This window comes from Neophocaena asiaeorientalis, unplaced genomic scaffold, assembly GCF_003031525.2.
Source record: "Neophocaena asiaeorientalis asiaeorientalis breed wild unplaced genomic scaffold, Neophocaena_asiaeorientalis_V1.1 scaffold232, whole genome shotgun sequence".
Taxonomy (NCBI): Eukaryota; Metazoa; Chordata; class Mammalia; order Artiodactyla; family Phocoenidae; genus Neophocaena; species Neophocaena asiaeorientalis.
The window spans coordinates 466,413-484,311 of record NW_020175672.1 but is presented as its reverse complement, the minus strand read 5'-3'; the positions used below and the strand labels follow the sequence as shown (position 1 = coordinate 484,311).

At 46.2% G+C, this 17,899-nt stretch overlaps 2 protein-coding genes across 2 annotated transcripts in view; one reads left to right on the top strand and one right to left on the bottom strand.

The window, feature by feature from the left end:
• The window catches only part of LOC112390751 (short transient receptor potential channel 2-like), a 17,956-nt gene extending 15,040 nt beyond the window's left edge, over positions 1–2,916 (bottom strand). Inside the window, 4 exon segments of the mRNA XM_024731819.1 lie at positions 10–231; positions 1,906–2,542; positions 2,544–2,611; positions 2,911–2,916. Of these exon segments, the coding sequence (XP_024587587.1) occupies positions 10–231; positions 1,906–2,542; positions 2,544–2,611; positions 2,911–2,916 (933 nt within the window).
• A 2,740-nt stretch (positions 2,917–5,656) lies between these two features.
• Positions 5,657–17,899, top strand: part of RNF121 (ring finger protein 121) — an 81,748-nt gene continuing 69,505 nt past the window's right edge. The window contains exon 1 of the mRNA XM_024731811.1: positions 5,657–5,756. Coding sequence (XP_024587579.1) covers positions 5,694–5,756 — 63 coding nt within the window. The 5' untranslated portion in view covers positions 5,657–5,693. The remainder of the gene's footprint in view (positions 5,757–17,899) is intronic.

The window sequence follows — 17,899 nt, the reverse complement described above, 5'->3', positions numbered from 1 at the left end:
GGGTAGGGCCCAGCTGACCCACTTCTGGTTGTAGGTGATGGCCAGTCGCAGCGTCGCCAGGTTGGGGATGCCTTCCTCAAAGGCCTGGTCCGGACCCTCGGCCTCGGGCTCAGTCTTGCTGTCCTCGCCCAAGGCATCGAGCACCGCAGTGACCTTGCTCTGGTTCTGGCACACGCCCAGCAGTTCAAAGCCGTAGTCCTGGCTCAGCGACTCCAGGGCAATGTGCTCATGCTGTAGGGAGGAAGTCCGTGTGCGCCTGCCACCCTGGGGGCCCAGCCCCATTAGGTCAGCCCCCACCCTCCCAAAAGTGGGTCTGGGCCACTCTGTTCTGCCCTCGGCCGTCACTTCCCCACAGCTGGTGTCACCCTGAGTCCTCTATTCCTTTCTTCCCTTCCACCCCACCTATCCTCTTGGCTGTAACGAGGCACTTCTTGGGTCAACCTTGCTTCTCTGTCGCTGCATCTACCTCATTGCCGAGTCATTTCAACTCAGACCCCTCCGTCACCTTTGTCCACCCCTTGTACTTCCTCCTCCCTATTCCTGTCCCACTTCTGCTGCTATTCTTCATGCCTTCTTGGGTTAATTGAATTACTTTGTTGAGCACCTACCTTACATGAGAGCCCGTGCTGGCAGTTTTAGGAGCTGCAGACACGAGTGGGCAGTTCTTGTTTCCACTTTACCCGTCCTAGCCTCAGTTTTACTTGGGGCCCTAACACCAGAGAGAATCCAGGCTAGGATTTTAGGAGGCTAGGTCTGAGGCCCAGCATGGTCCCTCAGGTGGTGTCATGCTGGGTAAGGTATTTCCCCTATCCAAGCCTCAGCCCCCTTGCCTGGAAAGTGGGGATGATCATTCCTGCTGCCTCCTTCTGTGGGCTGCTACGAGGATGAGGGATGGTCCTTTGGAAAGGGCTGCTCTTCCCTGCTACCTGTGAAGTGGAGGCTCTTCATTCCCTGGTCCTTCTACAACTCTGGAGAAGCAGCAGGCTCTTCCCTGAGCTCGTCCGGCACAGGTCACATCCTGCCCTAGGACTCTGTTAATATCCTTGTTTGTTTCCCCACCTAATGGTAATCTTGACCATGGGAACCAAGACTGCCTGGCACAGAGGGGATGTCAGTGGATGAGCGATGGATGGAACTGGACTGGTGAATTCAAAGCCCCTGACCAGCCCCTGCCTCCAGGCCTCCCTGGCTCCCCTTCACGCATTCTGTCTGCACAGGGTTCCTGCACTCATCCCATGTCTACTGTTACTAGCCGAGAGTCTTTGCTTGGACGGAATCCCTACCTCAAATATCCTCCCTACTCCTCTTCACTTGTGTTAAACCACCTCGTTGTGTAGCCAAGATTAATCCCACTTCTTCCAAGGAGTCTGCCCTGCACACAACATCTGTAGCTTCCTGACCTCTTTTCTGCTCCTTAGAAGCCCTCTGGTACCATCCACAGAGACCCTGAATGAAGCTGAGCATCCTGGGAGTCTTGTCCGCCTCTCTCTGCCCTCTCTCTCCCTGCTGCGATCACAAGCATGAGGCCCCAACACACAATGCTCTAGGTGGGACCACACAGTAGGTATTCAGAAAGGACAGGTTCTACTGAATGTCATCTCTAAGTCTGTCCAGCTGCCTTCCTATCTATGTTCTCTCTCCTCCCTCAGACTGACCCAGGAGACACCCAGGATAGGGTCTGTCCCACCCCCATGAGACTAGGTACCCCTGGAGTGACAGCTGTCTGCAATTAGAATGAGATCCCCCTCAGGGTGGAATTCTGCAGCTCCCCATCAGAATGGAGGTTTCCTGAGAACATCTTTCTGTTGTTTCCCTCTTCCCAGAACACCCACCACAGGCCCGACCACGCCCCGTTGGAGGACAGATACGGGACACCAAGGGCAGGGGAAGGGAGCAGAAACCAACCTTAAACTCAGGCTCCTTGTGGGCAAGGCGCCTGAGCTCACAGCTGAGCTGGAAGGCAGCCAGCATGGTGTCCTCACTGGCCAGTGAGAGGTGGGCACAGCTGGCAATGCCATGACAGGTGTTGATGCGGGACAGGGAGAACTGGAGCAGATCACAGCAGCATGTGTTGCTGCACTCGAGGCAGGCACAGGAGACAGGGTGGGGCCGGGCGATGCTGTGGCCCTGGTCCATGAGCAGCTGGGCGATCTCATACAGGTCCTTCTGGCAGGCCAGGGTGAGGGAGGTGACACCAGGGGCAAAGCGGGGGCCATCGACTGATGAGTCAAAGAAGGCCAGTGAGAAAGGCCTGGTGTCCACCTTGCGGCCCTTCTCCCATTCCAGCCAGGCCAGCAGGCGACGCACCACTGCCGGCTGGTTTGTGTCCACAGCCACCAGCAGGGCCTCGTGGATCTGCCGGAAGTCGAACTTGACACTGGCCAACAGCACATCACTGATGGCCTCGTGGCCCAGGCGGATGGCCAGATTGAGCGCCTCCCTCCAGGAGTGGTCCTCAGCCTCCTCCACATTCTGCAGGGGCCCGCCTGGCCTGCCGTCTGTGGTCTCAACCTGCAAGTCCAGCAGCTGCTACACCAGGTCCAATGGCACCCAGCAGCGGAGGTGGGAACTTCAGCTTTCTGTTCACGATCTCGGTCCACTTAGGCTGAGGCTGGATGAAGGAGTAGAGAGGGTTGGACCCCGAGTCTCCAACCTCCTTTGCTTTGGGGCCTCCCTCACCCTTCCACCTTCAAGCCCTTAACCCTCTATACCCAGGCAACATTATAGTCTTCCTATCCCAAACACACAATAACACAAATTTCCATTTTTGTTTTAGGTAACACTTATGTAGTGCTTAAGTACAGGTAGTTTTCAAAACCCTTCATGAGTAAGTAACTCATTCAATTCTTAAATATCCCTGTAAGGTAGGAGCTATCATTCCCTCTTTAATAGGAGAAGAAGCTGACATACAGACATGCCAAACCACTTAATGAGGTGGGCAGCCAGGCAGTCTGGCTGAGGAGGTGGTATTGCTAGTTACTTTTCCATGCTACTTCTCAACCCAGATAGAAATTATTACTAGTAGCTTTGGGATTTCTGGAATCTCTACTTCTTCAAAAGCCCCCAAATGTGGGATATGAGAATGTAGGTAAGTAAATACTTCCCCTCTTTTAAGGAAAATAACAATGCTACCACTTTTATCTGTTTTACTCTGAAATTAAATTCTACATTAGGGGCTTCCCTGGTGGCGCAGTGGTTGAGAGCCCCCCTGCCGACGCAGGGGACACGGGTTCGTGCCCCGGTCCAGGAGGATCCCACATGCCGCGGAGCAGCTGGGCCCGTGTGCCACAACTACTGAGCCTGCGCTCTAGAGCCCGCGAGCCACAACTACCAAGCCCATGTGCCACAGTTACTGAAGCCCACGCGCCTAGAGCCCGTGCTCCGCAACAGGAGAAGCCACCGCAGTGAGAAGCCTGTGCACAGCAACGAAGAGTAGCCCCTGCTCGCTGCAACTAGAGAAAGCCCACGCAGCAACGAAGACCCAATGCAGCCAAAGATAAGTAAAATAAATTAAAAAAAAAAAGGAAAGAAAAAAGTAGTTTATTAAGTCAACATAATTCTAATCAGAATTCCAGCAGAAGTTGCTGGCAATCACCACAAAGTCATCAACCAATAAAGGGCCACAAATCGCTAAGACAATTCTAAAAAGATGGATCAAAGAGGTGGAGAACAACTCTGAAAAGAATTACAAAGTCACAGTATTTCAACATATGGTCTACAGAAGCAAGCAAATAGATTCCAGAAACAGACTCATATAAATGGGAATTTACAACCTGTTAAGTTGATTGTAAGATAGAGCACGATTTTGCCAGAAAAAGATGAAGTAATAAATGGTGTTCAGAAAACTGGTTCACACCTAGAGGGATGGGATAGGGAGGGTGGGAGGGAGGCTGAAGAGGGAGGGGATATGGGAATATATGTATACATATAGCTGATTCACTTTGTTATACAGCAGAAACTAATACAACATTGTAAAGCAATTATACACCAATAAAGATGTAAAAAAAAAAAAAGAAATAAAGAAAACCGGTTCACAATGTGAAGAAAAGTAAAAGCAGATCCCTACCTCATAACATATTTTTAAAATTTTACTCAAATGGATCAAAGATGGAAATATGAAAAATAAGGTAACACAAGGTTAAAATACAAACGACTGACTGAAAGATATTTGTAACACATATAAACTTGGATAGTATGCAGAAGTACTTTTATTTTATTTTATTTTTGTAAAGAGGATTCAGGGACTTCCCTGGTGGCACAGTGGTTAAGAATCTGCCTTCCAATGCAGGGGACACGGGTTCCATCCCTGGTCAGGGAACTAGATCCCACACGCATGCTGCAACTAAGAGTTCGCATGCCACAACTAAGGAGCCCGTGAGCTGCAAACAAGGAGCCTGCCTGCTGCAACTAAGACCCAGAGCAACCTAAGAAAAGAAAATTTTAATTAAAAAAATTAAAATAAAGAGGATTCAATAAAATAATTTATGTAAATACAAAGGACAGTGCCTGACACTTAGTAAGCTCTAATAAATATCTGTGACTAACCTTACCTTATAGATAATATTATTAGGAATGCTTTGATAATATGGAATTAGCTGAGTTGAACTGGGGAAAGGAGTTGTGAGAATGTTCCCTGAAGCTCAAAAGTTGACAGTCCTGGGTAGGAGGCAGAGGGTTGGAAATGAGTTAGGAAGCTATAAGTCGGGGTGCAGCATCGTGAATAAGGTGTACAGGACGAGGGTAAAGGTAGGAGCTGGGGACGCAAAGTGTGGGCATAGGAAAGAGTACGGAGCTGTGTGAAGTGGATCCTGAGGCGTGAGAGCCTAAGAAGCAGTTGGGGGCCGTGCAAGTCCCGCAAGGCTCTTCAGCTCTCAGCTTCGGAAGCCTAAGCAGCTACTTCCACGGCTCCTCGGAATGCGCTGTTCTGTCCACTTCCTTGATGGTCACCCTTCCTCCCTTTCGTCCATTCCCCTCCCCATCGACAACCCCAACGACCCTCACCCGGGATAATGGGCCTCGAAGAGCCACCTCTGCCTCAGATCCTGGGCCACAAACCCATTCTCCTGCCAATTCTGTTCTCTGACCTCCGCCTTCTGACCCGAAGCGCCACTCTTCCGCCTCCCGAAGTCCGTGAATTCGTTCTGGGGCCTCAAGAAGCCGCTGTTTCCGGAAAATGACTCCCACCTAGGTAAGAAAGCATGTGCTATTGCCAGGAAAATACATTCGGTGGTTTATGTATATTTCACTCGTTACAAATCTCCTCTAGAGAGAGCGGAATTTAAACTTCCGGGTCAGCTTCAATGCATTCTAGGAAATGTAGTCCTTAGTCTCCACGCTTCACTCCTGTTGCCCAGAGTGAGGGAGCGTCGCGAAAGTAGACGGTTTAGGGACCCTTCTCTTTGGCTCTCCAAAGGGGGAAATTGGTGAAATATTTGCACTGAAAATAATACAAGGCCAATTTCTCATTTTCCAAGAACTCTCCCCCGCGGAAGGTTAGAAGTGTAAGGGATCCGTCCCTCCTTGACCTTTAAGTGGGTAGCAGGTAGATGGTCTCTTAGTTCGCCTCAGGTCTCCGCCTGTCTTGGTGTCCCGCCCCCTCTGCCGGAGCCCGCACCGCCGATTGGCTAGGAGCACTTGAGCGGCGGAAGCAGCTGGCTGGCGCGGGGCCTGCGGGGAGGGGGAGAGTTGTGAAAATGGCGGCGGTGGTGGAGGTTGAGGTTGGAGCAGGTGCTGCCGGGGAACGGGAGTTGGATGAGGTAAGAAGAGTTGAGAGTCGAGGAGAGGAGAGACTCAACCTGAAACTGAAGGGAGGGGAGGGGAGGTATCGGAAGTGGGGGTCCTAGGAGAGATGGAATCCTGAGAGGGAAGGAGCCAACAGGGGACGGGTGCGGGGAGGGGGAAATCTGAGGTACCCTGGACTCCAGGACTCAGGGACTCGGAGGCGGTCGTGGGGCAGAAGACTTGCAGTAACCTCAAGGGTGGAGATGGAGGACAGGAAGAGAAGCCAGAGGAGTTGGGGTGTTAAGATTTGGGATTATTAGGTGGGGGTCCTGGGAGGATTAGAGGGCCTCCAGGTAGCTTGAGTTGGAGGGGCGTGGGCTCCTGCAAGGGAAAGCCGGGTTTTACTGAGGGAAGAGACTCTGTCTAGGTTTTCAGTGGGGCTGGGGACGCGGACCGCGGAAGAGTGCTTATCTACTAGTATTAGAGCTTCGGGTTATGTTTACGTAAGAGCTCTTTACATTCTAGAACTTTGTACATAATGTGGGCTCAGTAAAGTTTTTGTTATCGAATGATAGGACGAATGGATGCATGGACAACTGTATATCGGAATTCACTCATTCACTCACTTAACAAACAACAAGTATCCCCTTTGTGCCGAGTCCTGGGCTAAGTGCTAGGGACCTTCCCATTGAAGAGCTCACAGTATGGTGGTGGGAGACGCATAAGAAGACTAGTCATTGCATCGGAGGTATAATGGTGGGACTGAGAAGAGGGGACCAATTCAGTTTGGGCTAGGGAAGGCTTCCCAGAGGAGATGAGTCTTAACAGATAAGTGATTCTCTCTCCCTCTCTCTCTCTCTCTCTGTCTTTTTCTCTTTCTCTCTCTCTCTCTACCCCCCCTCCCTACCCTCTCCTCCCACCCACCTCCCTTCTTCCCTCCTTCTAGACTTAGAAGTTCTTTGAGAGTGAGCTCTTGAGGGTATATGTCCCCTTTACCTACATAACAGGCATTTAACAACTGGTGTATTCAATTACCAGTGGTCCTTGAAGGAAATCACTAGGAGGAAGGAGACATTGAGTTTGAAGGAATGAAGGGACAGCGCTGAGAAGCAGAGAGAGGTGAGAAAGGAAAGGGAAAAGATTCTGAGGCCAGAGGTACATTCATGGCTAGGGGTGCTTGTGGTTTTGCCCATGACAGCATATGGACAGCAGGGAGAAATAGGAGAAAGGGGATTGATTGTTGGGGATGGAACCAGTGGGATCTCTGAGGGATCAGAATCTTAGAGGCCCTGGCTGTGTGTTGGGGGTGAGGATTGGGGATGAGGCCCAGAGAAGGAGAGTAGAAGTAGACTTGAGAAGCAAAAACTGTTGTTTGGTGGTGGGATGACTTGGAGGTTTTGGTTTACCTGTTTGGGAACGTTAAGGTGGAGGGGAGGAGACTGAGAAACTGGCAGGTGGTCAGAGCAGGGAGAGATTTTTAAAGAAGCATTTTAGACCCATATCTTTCAGTCACTAAAGACCAGGGATGTTTGGATGCCGCTTTGTTGGTGAGGTGTGGTAGTCGTGGAAATGACTTCCAAGACCCCTTTCAGCTTTAAGTTTCTGTGATTATGGTTGGTTGTAGTTCAATGAGATATATTTGAAAGTGCCTTGAAAAAGTAAGTACTGTATTTAAGTTATTATACATGGTTTGTTAGTCATGGGCTCTCCTTTGGGGGGGCAGATTTCAGTTACATATATCAGGGTTCATTGAGATAAAGAGCAAAAGTTTTGGCAAAGGAGAAAAGAACTTAAAGTTTTGATGTTAAACATTTTTGATTTTTGCTTCTTAGCTTTTCTTCCCTTATTGTTTTAAGAACTTAAGAGCTTCTAGTATCATAATTATACTTCCAGAGAGTCATGTCTAGAGGTCAACTTTATATGTAACCACTAGCATTTATCCCAGAAACTTCTCTTCCTTGTTTCATTTACTGAGAAATAATATAATCTGTTGTCTGAAAATTCTGTGTGGATGGTTCTATCCTTTTCCTTGTGTGTTTAAAAAAGTAACTCTGAGAAGCAGGAACAGACATCCCTTCAAGCTCAAAAAAAAGGAGGGGTGGGCAGGGGTATGGTCTGGCATACTTTAGTTTGTGAGTTTCTTTCGATACTTCTATCTCCCCAGCTGTTTCTTAGTAGCCTTAACTAGTGAAAGAGAAGGTGAAATCCATCCTTTAATTTGTAATTATGGGGGTCTACTGTGTTTTAGGCACTGGGAATCCAAAGATGAGTAAGACAGGATCTTTACCAATTTATAGTGTAGAGAAGAGACATGCAAATGGCCCACTGCAATACTAGATAATTGCTGTAATGGAAGTGTGTAACAGATTCAGTGGGGCACAAGAGACAAGCACTCAAGTCTGCTGGGGGATTCAGTGAAATCTTTATGATGGAGATGGGTTTGAGCTGAAAAATTAAAGGTTAGGTTTATAAAGAAGCATATGGCATCAGAGTTGCTCTCCTGTAGTACCTTCTGCTTGGTAGAGAGACTATTGTGGAGCTCAGATTATAAAAGAGTAATGGATAGCCTAGCTAAGATGCAGTAGGTTACTTCTTGCTACTTCTTTGGAAAGATTGCATGCTCTGATTTGTTCTCTAGGATATCGGGCCTGTGTTTTCCAATATCAGATGCCGTTAGCATGATAAGTAGTCTGGAATAGCAGCCATCAGTTTATTTATGTTCCCTTTGTCCGTTTCATTATTACTTTCTATAGTATTTAGTTAAGGTAATTAAGGCTTTGCTCACTGCTTCTGTTTTTGAGAGGAAAAGAGCTACCAATAGAAAAGCCTGCTGTTTATTGAGCCCTTACCATAAACCAGCCCCTGTTTAAAGCCTACATTATCTTATTACTAACAGCAGCCCTGTGAATTAGTTGGTGTTTACCGCATTTTATAAATGACACTGAGGCAAGAGAGGTTAAGTAGCATTCCTAGGATTCCACAGTTTGTGAGGGGAAGTGCAGATTCCATCCCAGGTCTGCCTGTGCTATACTGAACTAAGTTTTACACCGCCATACTATACTGAACGCCTCGGTTCCATTTCTCATGCCCGACTCATCTTACCAAAATAAACTACCTTTTTCTTAATATACAAAAGTCCCATCTCCGGGCTTCCCTGATGGCGCAGTGGTTGAGAGTCCGCCTGCCGACGCAGGGGGCACGGGTTTGTGCCCGGTCCGGGAGGATCCCACATGCCGCGGAGCGGCTGGACCCGTGAGCCGTGAGCCGTGGCCGCTGAGCCTGCGCGTCCGGAGCCTCTGCTCCGCAACGGGAGAGGCCACAACAGTGAGAGGCCCGCGTACCGCAAGAAAAAAAAAAAGTCCCATCTCCAAAATGTGAAGCAGCCTTTCATTCCTGAGAGATTCAAAGTGGGGGTTAACTAAATAATATTGGTTTTTCCATATAGGTCGTTTAATTTACCTATAATTTGATTCTGCTGAACCCCTGGTCACGGGGAGTGATGAGCCCAGTGGCAATTAGGGAGATGAGAGATGGGTCCAGCCAGCTCAAGCTAGGGCTAGGTATTAAACGCTGTGATGACTGGCTAAGTTCTTCAACTTGCTAAACCACAGGGTGCTTGAGAATGTTAGGGATAAAGCATGGGTACCAGCTTGGAGGCCCAGAAGCAGACCTATTCCTGGAGCCAGTGAGTTCCTTCTTGAAGGGGGAACTGGCTAACCATGAGAAGAATTGGAGGCATCATCTTGGCACAGAGAGCTGGTTTGGGACCTAAGGTGATAAAGTACTTCTACATCCAATCAGGGCCAGCCTGCCTGCCTGGCTAGTGCCTGTGAATTCCGGATGTGTCTACTCCCAGTAATTGTTCATCTGCCAAAATGATGTGATGTCATGCAGAGTAGTGAGTAGTTTCCAGCTCAAGTTCAAAGCAGGTATCTCACCCTACAGCTAACTTGAGTTATTATTGCCTTTAGTGTGTAATTTGCCTCTTCTGGGCCTTGTTTTATTCTTGTTAAAAGAGGAGATTGGACTAGATTGGTTGTTTTTAAACCTTTAGTCATGAAACCCTTTATTCAAAAAAAAAAATCTCACTTTGAAGCCTTGTGGTCCTTGAAGGGACTCAGAACCCCTTGAGTATCTCAAGCCACACTTTGAAAATCAGGGAGCTTTCTCTTACTGCCAACTGATTGGGTGACCCTACTTTATGTTCCTTCAGCCCCCCTGTACTTCCTCTAACCCAGCTCTACCAAGCATTATTTTAACTGTCTGTCTTCCCCACTAGACTCTTAGCTACATGAGAGCGGAGTCCAAGTCTATCTTGCTCATTGTTGCAGTCCCTTCACTCAGTATGGTGCCTGGCATAAAGGTGATTATTATTTTTGAGTAGTGGTAATAAGTTCCTCTCCTTAGTAGTATGTGCTTTTTTATTGAATGTTTACAGCATCCCTATGAGATTTGAACTATTGGACTAAGTCATGACTAAAGCTCTAACATACTGTGTACCATGTTTCTGATTACCGCCAGGTCTTTGTTTTTGCTGTCCTGTCTGCCTAGAGTACCTTTCCTTTCCCCCGTGTCTTTCCAAATCCCACCTGTACTTTAAGGTTCTAGCCCAAGGCTCTCTTGCTTTGTAGAACTATTCTGATTTACAATGATATCTTCTTTCCTTGTGTTTCATAGTTTTCTCTGTGTTCATTTATAAATTCATCAAACTTTTTGGAAGCACCTTCTGTATGCCAGGTACTGTGCTATGCTTGATCATACCAAGATGGGTAATGTGTGATAACTGCCTTCAAGGAGTTCACAGACTAGCCTGGGTGGAGAGAGAGTGATAAATAAGTACAAAAATGTGTCACAGGTGCTGTGTCAGTGGAATATGTGTAGTGGGTACATCAAGGAGGAAGTAGCAGTCTGTTATATTTTCTCTTCTCAGGGAGGCTGTAGAAGTTCCCATCCCTTGCTTCTTCAAAGTAGTAATCTTGGACTGTTTTGTTTTTCCTCCTGTGGGTCTCTCCCTGTAGACATTTGATAAATGTTCCTTGTTTCCAGGGATTTTTTTTCTCTAGGAATTCTTGGTTAAAGCCAAGATCTTATTGAGGGATTGACGCATGTGTGACTGAAGTTTAATCTTGGACATCTGACCATATATCTTTGGATTTTTTTTTTTAAAGATGTGTAAAATGAGTAGTAGCATAATGTAGTGGGGAAAAAAACTAGAGTAGTAAACAATAGACCTAGATTCTAGACTAGAAATAGCAGATTTTGTTTTATCGCAGAGACAGCCAAATGATAACAGCTGCTTAGAAGGTTGTGTTGAGAAGGATTCTGAGGCCAGGGCTGAGCAGGAGAGTGCTAAAGGTGAAATGATATAGTGTACTTACTCTGTGCCAGGTCCTGGTGCCAAGTATTTTATATGCATTATCTAATTTCATACCACAACCTTACAAGGTAGGTATAATGATGGTTATGTCCATTCTTCAGATATGGAAACTGAGGCATAGAGAGTTTAAGTAATTTGCCCACTGTCACACAGCTAGGTAAGTGACAGAGGTAGGGTTCAAATCCAGGATGACTCCTACATCTGTGCTTTTAACCACTCTGGGCAGTGTGAGTACTGTATGCTTCCCATACTGTCTTTTTTTTTTTTTTTTTTTTTTTTTTTTTGGGGACGGGGGCCTCTCACTGTTGTGGCCTCTCCTGTTGCAGAGCACAGGCTCTGGACGCGCAGCCTCAGCGGCCATGGCTCACGGGCCCAGCCGCTCCGCGGCATGTGGGATCTTCCCAGACCGGGGCACGAACCCGCGTCCCCTGCATTGGCAGGTGGACTCCCAACCACTGCGCCACCAGGGAAGCCCCATACCTTAATTCCTCATATGTGAAATGATAGGTTTGGACTAGATGACCTTCTAGAGGTTTCCCGCAGCTTTGAAAGTCTTGGATCCCAGGATTTTACTGTGCCTTGTGTTTCCTACAATTTCTTTTGGGTACTCGGTGGATACTAGGGAATAACCAAATGAAGGTATAATTATTATTAATAATCTGTGCAAATAATCTTGTGATGAGAAGAAAAAAATGGTGATAGGGAAGTTATACACAAAAAGGCCTACATGTAACCTCCAATTCTGTAACCTTTGTCTTTTTGTGCAGTCAGAGTCTCATACTCTGGCAGTCACCCTATTTGCAGACAGTCTTTCCTTCCCATTTGGTTTCCCATTATAAACCTCCCATCCCCAGCTCTTTTTTTTGGCTGTGCCACACAGCATATGGGATCTTAGTTCCCTGGACCAGGGATTGAACCCACGTCCCCTGCATTGGAAGCGTGGAGTCTTAACTACCGGACCGCCAGAGGAGTCCCTCACTCTTACTTTTTGCAGTCATTTGTTTGGTTAACCCATTACTTAATAACTCATCTACTTCCAGAAGGAATTTAAGGTGTCCTCCGGCCAATAAAGGAGGGTAGGAGAGAGGAAGAAAAAATTAAGAGGAATGTTCTAACTTCTTGAGTGCAGGGACTATCTTTTTCATCTCTCTACATTCCTCAGTTCTTGGCGCATAGCAGACATTTGTTGAATAAATGAGAATGTTTGTAGATATGGATTCTACTCAGGTTTTAGGAAGTGTTGACTAAATTGCAAAGGTTAGCTGATGTACTCTGTTCCAGCAATAACACAGTAGTGCCTGACAGTACTATTTGCTTATAAACTGCTTATGAAGCATTTTCGTTTTTAATTAGTGCCATATTCCTCCTTACCAGTGAGTCATAGGCACAGTATCTGAGGACCTGCTTTCCGCCCCAACAGCACTCTGTATAGACATCTATCAACACTTACTGTGTTGTTTTGTTTGTCTCCCCCATCGCTCAGTGAACTCCTTGAGGGGACAGAACCATACCATTTTTCATCTCTGTGTTCCCAGCACCTAATCTCTCTCAGTGGCTAGCACAGAGTAGATATTCAGATGTTTATTGAACTTGAATCCTTTTTTTAAAAATAAATTTATTTTATTTATTTTTTGGCTGCGTTGGGTCTTGGTTGCTGCATGTGGGCTTTCTTTAGTTGCGACGAGCGGGGGCTGCTCTTCGTTGCCGTGTGTGGGCTTCTCATTGCAGTGGCTTCTCTTGTTGCAGAGCACGAGCTCTAGGCACGCGGGCTTCAGTAGTTGCGGCACTCAGGCTCAGTAGTTGTGGCTTGTGGGCTCTAGAGCGCAGGCTCAGTACTTGTGGCGCACGGGCTTAGTTGCTCCATGGCATGTGGGATCTTCCCGGACCAGGGATTGAACCTGTGTCCCCTGCCTTGGCAGGCGGATTCTTAACCACTGCGCCACCAGGGAAGCCCTGAACTTGAATCTTAAATCTAGTCCATCCACCCGTGTTGAACACTCCCAGCAAGTGATCACCTCATCTGTGTTTAAATCCGTCTAATGATAGGGAACTTATCATTCTGTGGTCAGCCTGTTCCCTCTTTGAATTCCCCTGTTGCAATATTCTTCATACTGGGCTAGAATTCTTATTTCTGTAGCTTCACCTTTTTAGTCCTCCTTTTCCAGATCCTGCTTCTTTGCATCTTTGACCCATGGAGGCACATGCACTGACAGAGAATGCCTCTGAGGAGTTTAGTCTCAGTCCACCTGGGGCTATTTGTCCTAAAAGCTTACTTCCGTGAAAGCCAACCCAGGGTAAGCCATCCAGCATCATTCCTCTTCTCTATTTTATTTTTGTGTTTTCCCTTCTTGAAGTCATTTGTTATCTCTCTGCTCCTCAGAGGAAAATCTGTAGGTAAACATAAACTCATTAGTTCCCTCTAAAGTGCAGCTTTCCCAGGAGGATGCTGAGTTATGACCATGGGGCTTTTGGCCCTGAGCAACTAGGGAGAACCAGTGGGGAAAGGGGAGGCTGGAAGCAGAGAGCATAGCCCTGCCAAGGTTTGTGTTCCCTCTGCCCTCCTTCCCCCTTCCCAGTAGGATATTCTCAATAACTGAATGTGTCTCTTATTAAGGAGGTCTCCAGTGGCATTTTATTTTCCATTGCCCATAGGATTGAACCTAACCTCTTCCTGAGCCTGTCATTTAGCGCCTTGCAGAAGCAGACTTTTCTCCTTCTATTCTAATGGTAACAAATAATAGCTAACTTTTTTATTGCATACTGGTATAATGCCAGGCATTATACCAAGCATTTTACATACATTAACTCTTTTAATTATATTTTAATACTATTATTGTCTTCACCTTCCGGATCAGTGAAAACTGAGGCACTGCCAAGTAATTTATTCAAGGTTGGATAGCTTGTAAGTAGACTTGGGATTTGAACCTGGTGATGTGACTACATGATCTCTGTTGCTGGTGTACTCTATAACATGGATTTACTGTTTTCAAAATTCACCATGTATTTATTGAGCATTTAATTTTGCCAGATACTTTATTAGGTCTTGGGAATTCATAAATGGTTAAAGAGACTATCTTTGCTCCAAAAGAGTTTATGGTCTAGTGGGGAGAGGGACCCATCAAGTGATAATGACGATGTAGTGTGATGAGTAGAGCTATATACAGGTATCACAGGTGCATGGGAGGAGTGTGAAAGTGTATTTGGGAGAGTTAGGGGAGACTTCAGAGATGATATGTCATTGGGCTGATTCTTAAAGGAGGGGTAAAGTTTATCATATGGCTAGGAGGCCAGTTTACACCAAGCTAAAAGCACATATATGAAGGAGTGGAAGCATGATATCTTTAAGCATACTATTAAACATACTATTCTCCACTAATAAAACATTTAGTGATACCTGCTTGCTTTGTGCAAGCTACCGTGTTAGGTACTTAGGTTGAGAGGAAAGACGCTAATTCATGTTTCATACCTTCAAGGAGCTTATACAGTTCAGTTAGGAAAATAGTACATGTAGTCCAGTTGGAAAGGCTATAATTATAAAATAAGTTCTAAATACCTTATCAATTGAAAAAAAAAGTGCTATTTGGGAAGTAAATCTCATTGGAGGGGTTAGGGAAGACTTCGTGCAGAAGGAGCCACCCGATGATTTAAATTTCACTATAGAGAGCATCAGGAATAAAGGCCCCAAGTAAATGTGAGAAAGAAGGATGCGTTTGGAGAATCAGCAAGTAAGAGAGGACTAAGTACTAAATCTAGAAACATGGGTTGGAGCCAATATGAGGTTGACTTTATTTTATTTTTAATATTTATTTATTTAATTTTTTGGGCTGCATTGGGTCTTAGTTGCAGCACGTGGGATCTTTCGTTGCGGTGCGTGGGATCTTTTGTTGGCGGTGCTTGGGCTCTTCACTTAATTGTGGTGCATGCACGGGATTCTCTCTAGTTGTGGTGCGTGGGCTCCAGAGCATGTGGGCTCTGTAGCTGCAGCACGTGGGCTCTCGAGTTATGCTGCACCCTGCAGCACGTGGGATCTTAGTTCCCTGACCAGGGATGGAACTGGCGTCCCCTGCATTACAAGACGGATTCTTAACCACTGGAGCACCAGGGAAGTCCCGAGGTTGACTTTAAACACCAGGTTGAGGAGTTAAGATATATCCATTCATTCCTTCAGTCAGCAATTATTGAGTGCTTGAATATGCCAGATATGGTGCTGGGGACACAAACATGGAGACATGGCTCCTGCTTTCAGGGGGCTAATAGTCACATAGGGAAAGACGGACATGGAAACAAATGATGGTAGTATATTATAAGTATGTGTTATGTACTGTGGTGACAAAGGAGGGAGTGATTAACTCTGCTTGGGGGAATCATTAAAGACTTAACAGAGAAGATGCTTGAGATGGTTCTTGAGGAGTAAGTTTGAGTTCAGTAGGTAGTCAAAAGTCCGTGAGGTATGGAAGAGTGGTCCAGCAAAATGAAAAGATATGCAAAGGCTTGGAGGCATTAAACAGCCTGGAATATTCTGGGAACTGTAAGAATGCCTGCATTACTGGAGTATAGGTTAAATGTAGGGGGATAGCAGTCAGTGATAAGGTTGGCGAGGCCTTTCTAACAACATAATAAGAAACTTGGGCTTATAACATGTTCAGATCTATGTCTCAGAATGATCAAGTCTGGTGGAAGTGTGGAAGTTATTTTTGGAGGGCTCAGCTTGGGGAAAGGAGAAGAAATTAGTTGGGAGTACTGTAGTCGTCTAAGAGATGGTGGGGGGCTTCCCTGGTGGCGCAGTGGTTGAGAGTCTGCCTGCCGACGCAGGGGACACGGGTTCGTGCCCCGGTCCGGGAAGATCCCACATGCCGTGGAGTGGCTGGGCCTGTGAGCCATGGCCGCTGGCTGAGCCTGTGCGTCCAGAGCCCGTGCTCCGCAACGGGAGTGGCCACAACAGTGCGAGGCCCATGTACCGCAAAAAAAAAAAAAAAGAGATGGTGGGGATCTGAGCAAGAGCAAAGGCAGTGAGGGTGGAGAAAAGTGAGTGGCTATGAAAATATTAAAAATATTAAATAGCAGTGCTTCCACTTTTTTTTTCCCCTTTCCATTCCACTCCCTAATTCATTCACTCACACATTCATCAAGCATTTATTAAGTATGTAATCTGTATTGTTTATTCATTCTTCCCCTCTTCAAATACTTGTGACTTCAGGATGTCAGGAATATTCCTAGGTCCAGTAATTCAGCAGTGAACAGGACAACCAAGGTCCTTGCTCTTGTGAAGTTTACTTTCTAATGGGGGAAACGCAAGTAATGCGTGCGCTGAGAAAAGTAGGGTGATAGGATAGAGAACGACTAGAGGAGAGGTGCTACTTTTAATATGGTGGTTTATGGAATGCCTCTGAGGAGGTGATATTTGAACTAAGACCTGAATGAAGAAGACTTAGCAATTTGAAGATTTGGAAGCATAAGTGTGTCAAGTGGAGGGAGAAGCAAGTATAAATCGGTGGGAACGAGTTAGGCATGTCTTGGGACCAAAAAAGAAGGCCAATGAGACTGAATTATAGTGAGCAAGAGAAAAATAGTACCATATGAAGTCAAGGAGTTTATAGCAGAGTTAGATCTGTAAGGCCTTGTAGATACTGCTAAATTTGTTGAATTTTATTGAGAGTACAATGAAAATTTTGGATGGTGTTAAAAATAGGAGTGAGGTGAGCTGATTTGCATTTTTCAAAAAGATCTTTCTGGCTGCTTTGAGGAGAACGGATTGTAGGAAGGCTTTCGAGGAGGGCAGTTAAGAGGCTATTGCAGTAGTCTGGGTGAGAAATGATAGTTTTGGAGTTTGGGGGCGGGTCAGGTAGGGTGGCAGAGATGGAGAAAAGTGGATGAAATTAGAATATGTTTTGAAGTAGAGCCTACAAGACTTGCTGGTGGATTGGATATGGGACGTAAGGGAAAGAAATAATCAAGCTTGACTTTCAGGTTTTATGAATTTGTTTTGTTTTGACTTGAGTAGTTGGCAACACCATGGCTGATGTTATTGTGTACTGAAACAGGATGGACTGGGAGAAATTTTTGTTGGGCGGTGGGGAGGAAATGCAGAAAAATTTTGGCCATGTTAAGTTTGAGATGGCTACATAAACATCTAAGTGGTGTTGTTAATTAGGCAGTTGGAAATATGAGCTTAGAGTCAGGGGAGAGGTCCGGACATTGGTCTGGGTCTCTGAAGATCTGGCTTTTTATACTAGCTCCACCACACGGTTGTTACGTGATACAAGTCAGTGCGACACTCTGAGTTGCAATGTTGTTGGCTTAAAGTAATAATAAAGTTATTTGTTATGCCAGCCTTATGTATATGGTGGGAAAATCCTTTTCATTCATTTATCCATTCATCAAGTATACCCTGAGCATTTACAAAGGCACTGCCTTAGCTGTGAAGGATAACGAAGACATAGGCCCTACTCTCAGGCTGCTCATAGTCCAGTGGAAGAGTTAGTGAAATAAGCAGATGTAATAACTGCTGTAATACAGAGAAGCACAGAGCTCTCTGGGAGCACAGAAAATCGTGGGAAAGGGATCAGGAGATCCCTTTAGCTGATGTGGAAAATGACTAGAAATTAACCAGCCAAGGAGAGAGGCGGAGGGCCCTCTAAGCAGGAGGAGCAACATGTGCAAGGTGGGAGGTGAGAGGGAGAGAACAGCACTGACAGGTCACTGTATAAGGTATAGTATTATTGGAGCATCCAAGTAGGAGGTGGGGCGTAATGAGGAAGTAGGAAGACTGGAAAGGGAGGCAGGTATGAGATCATGTAAGGC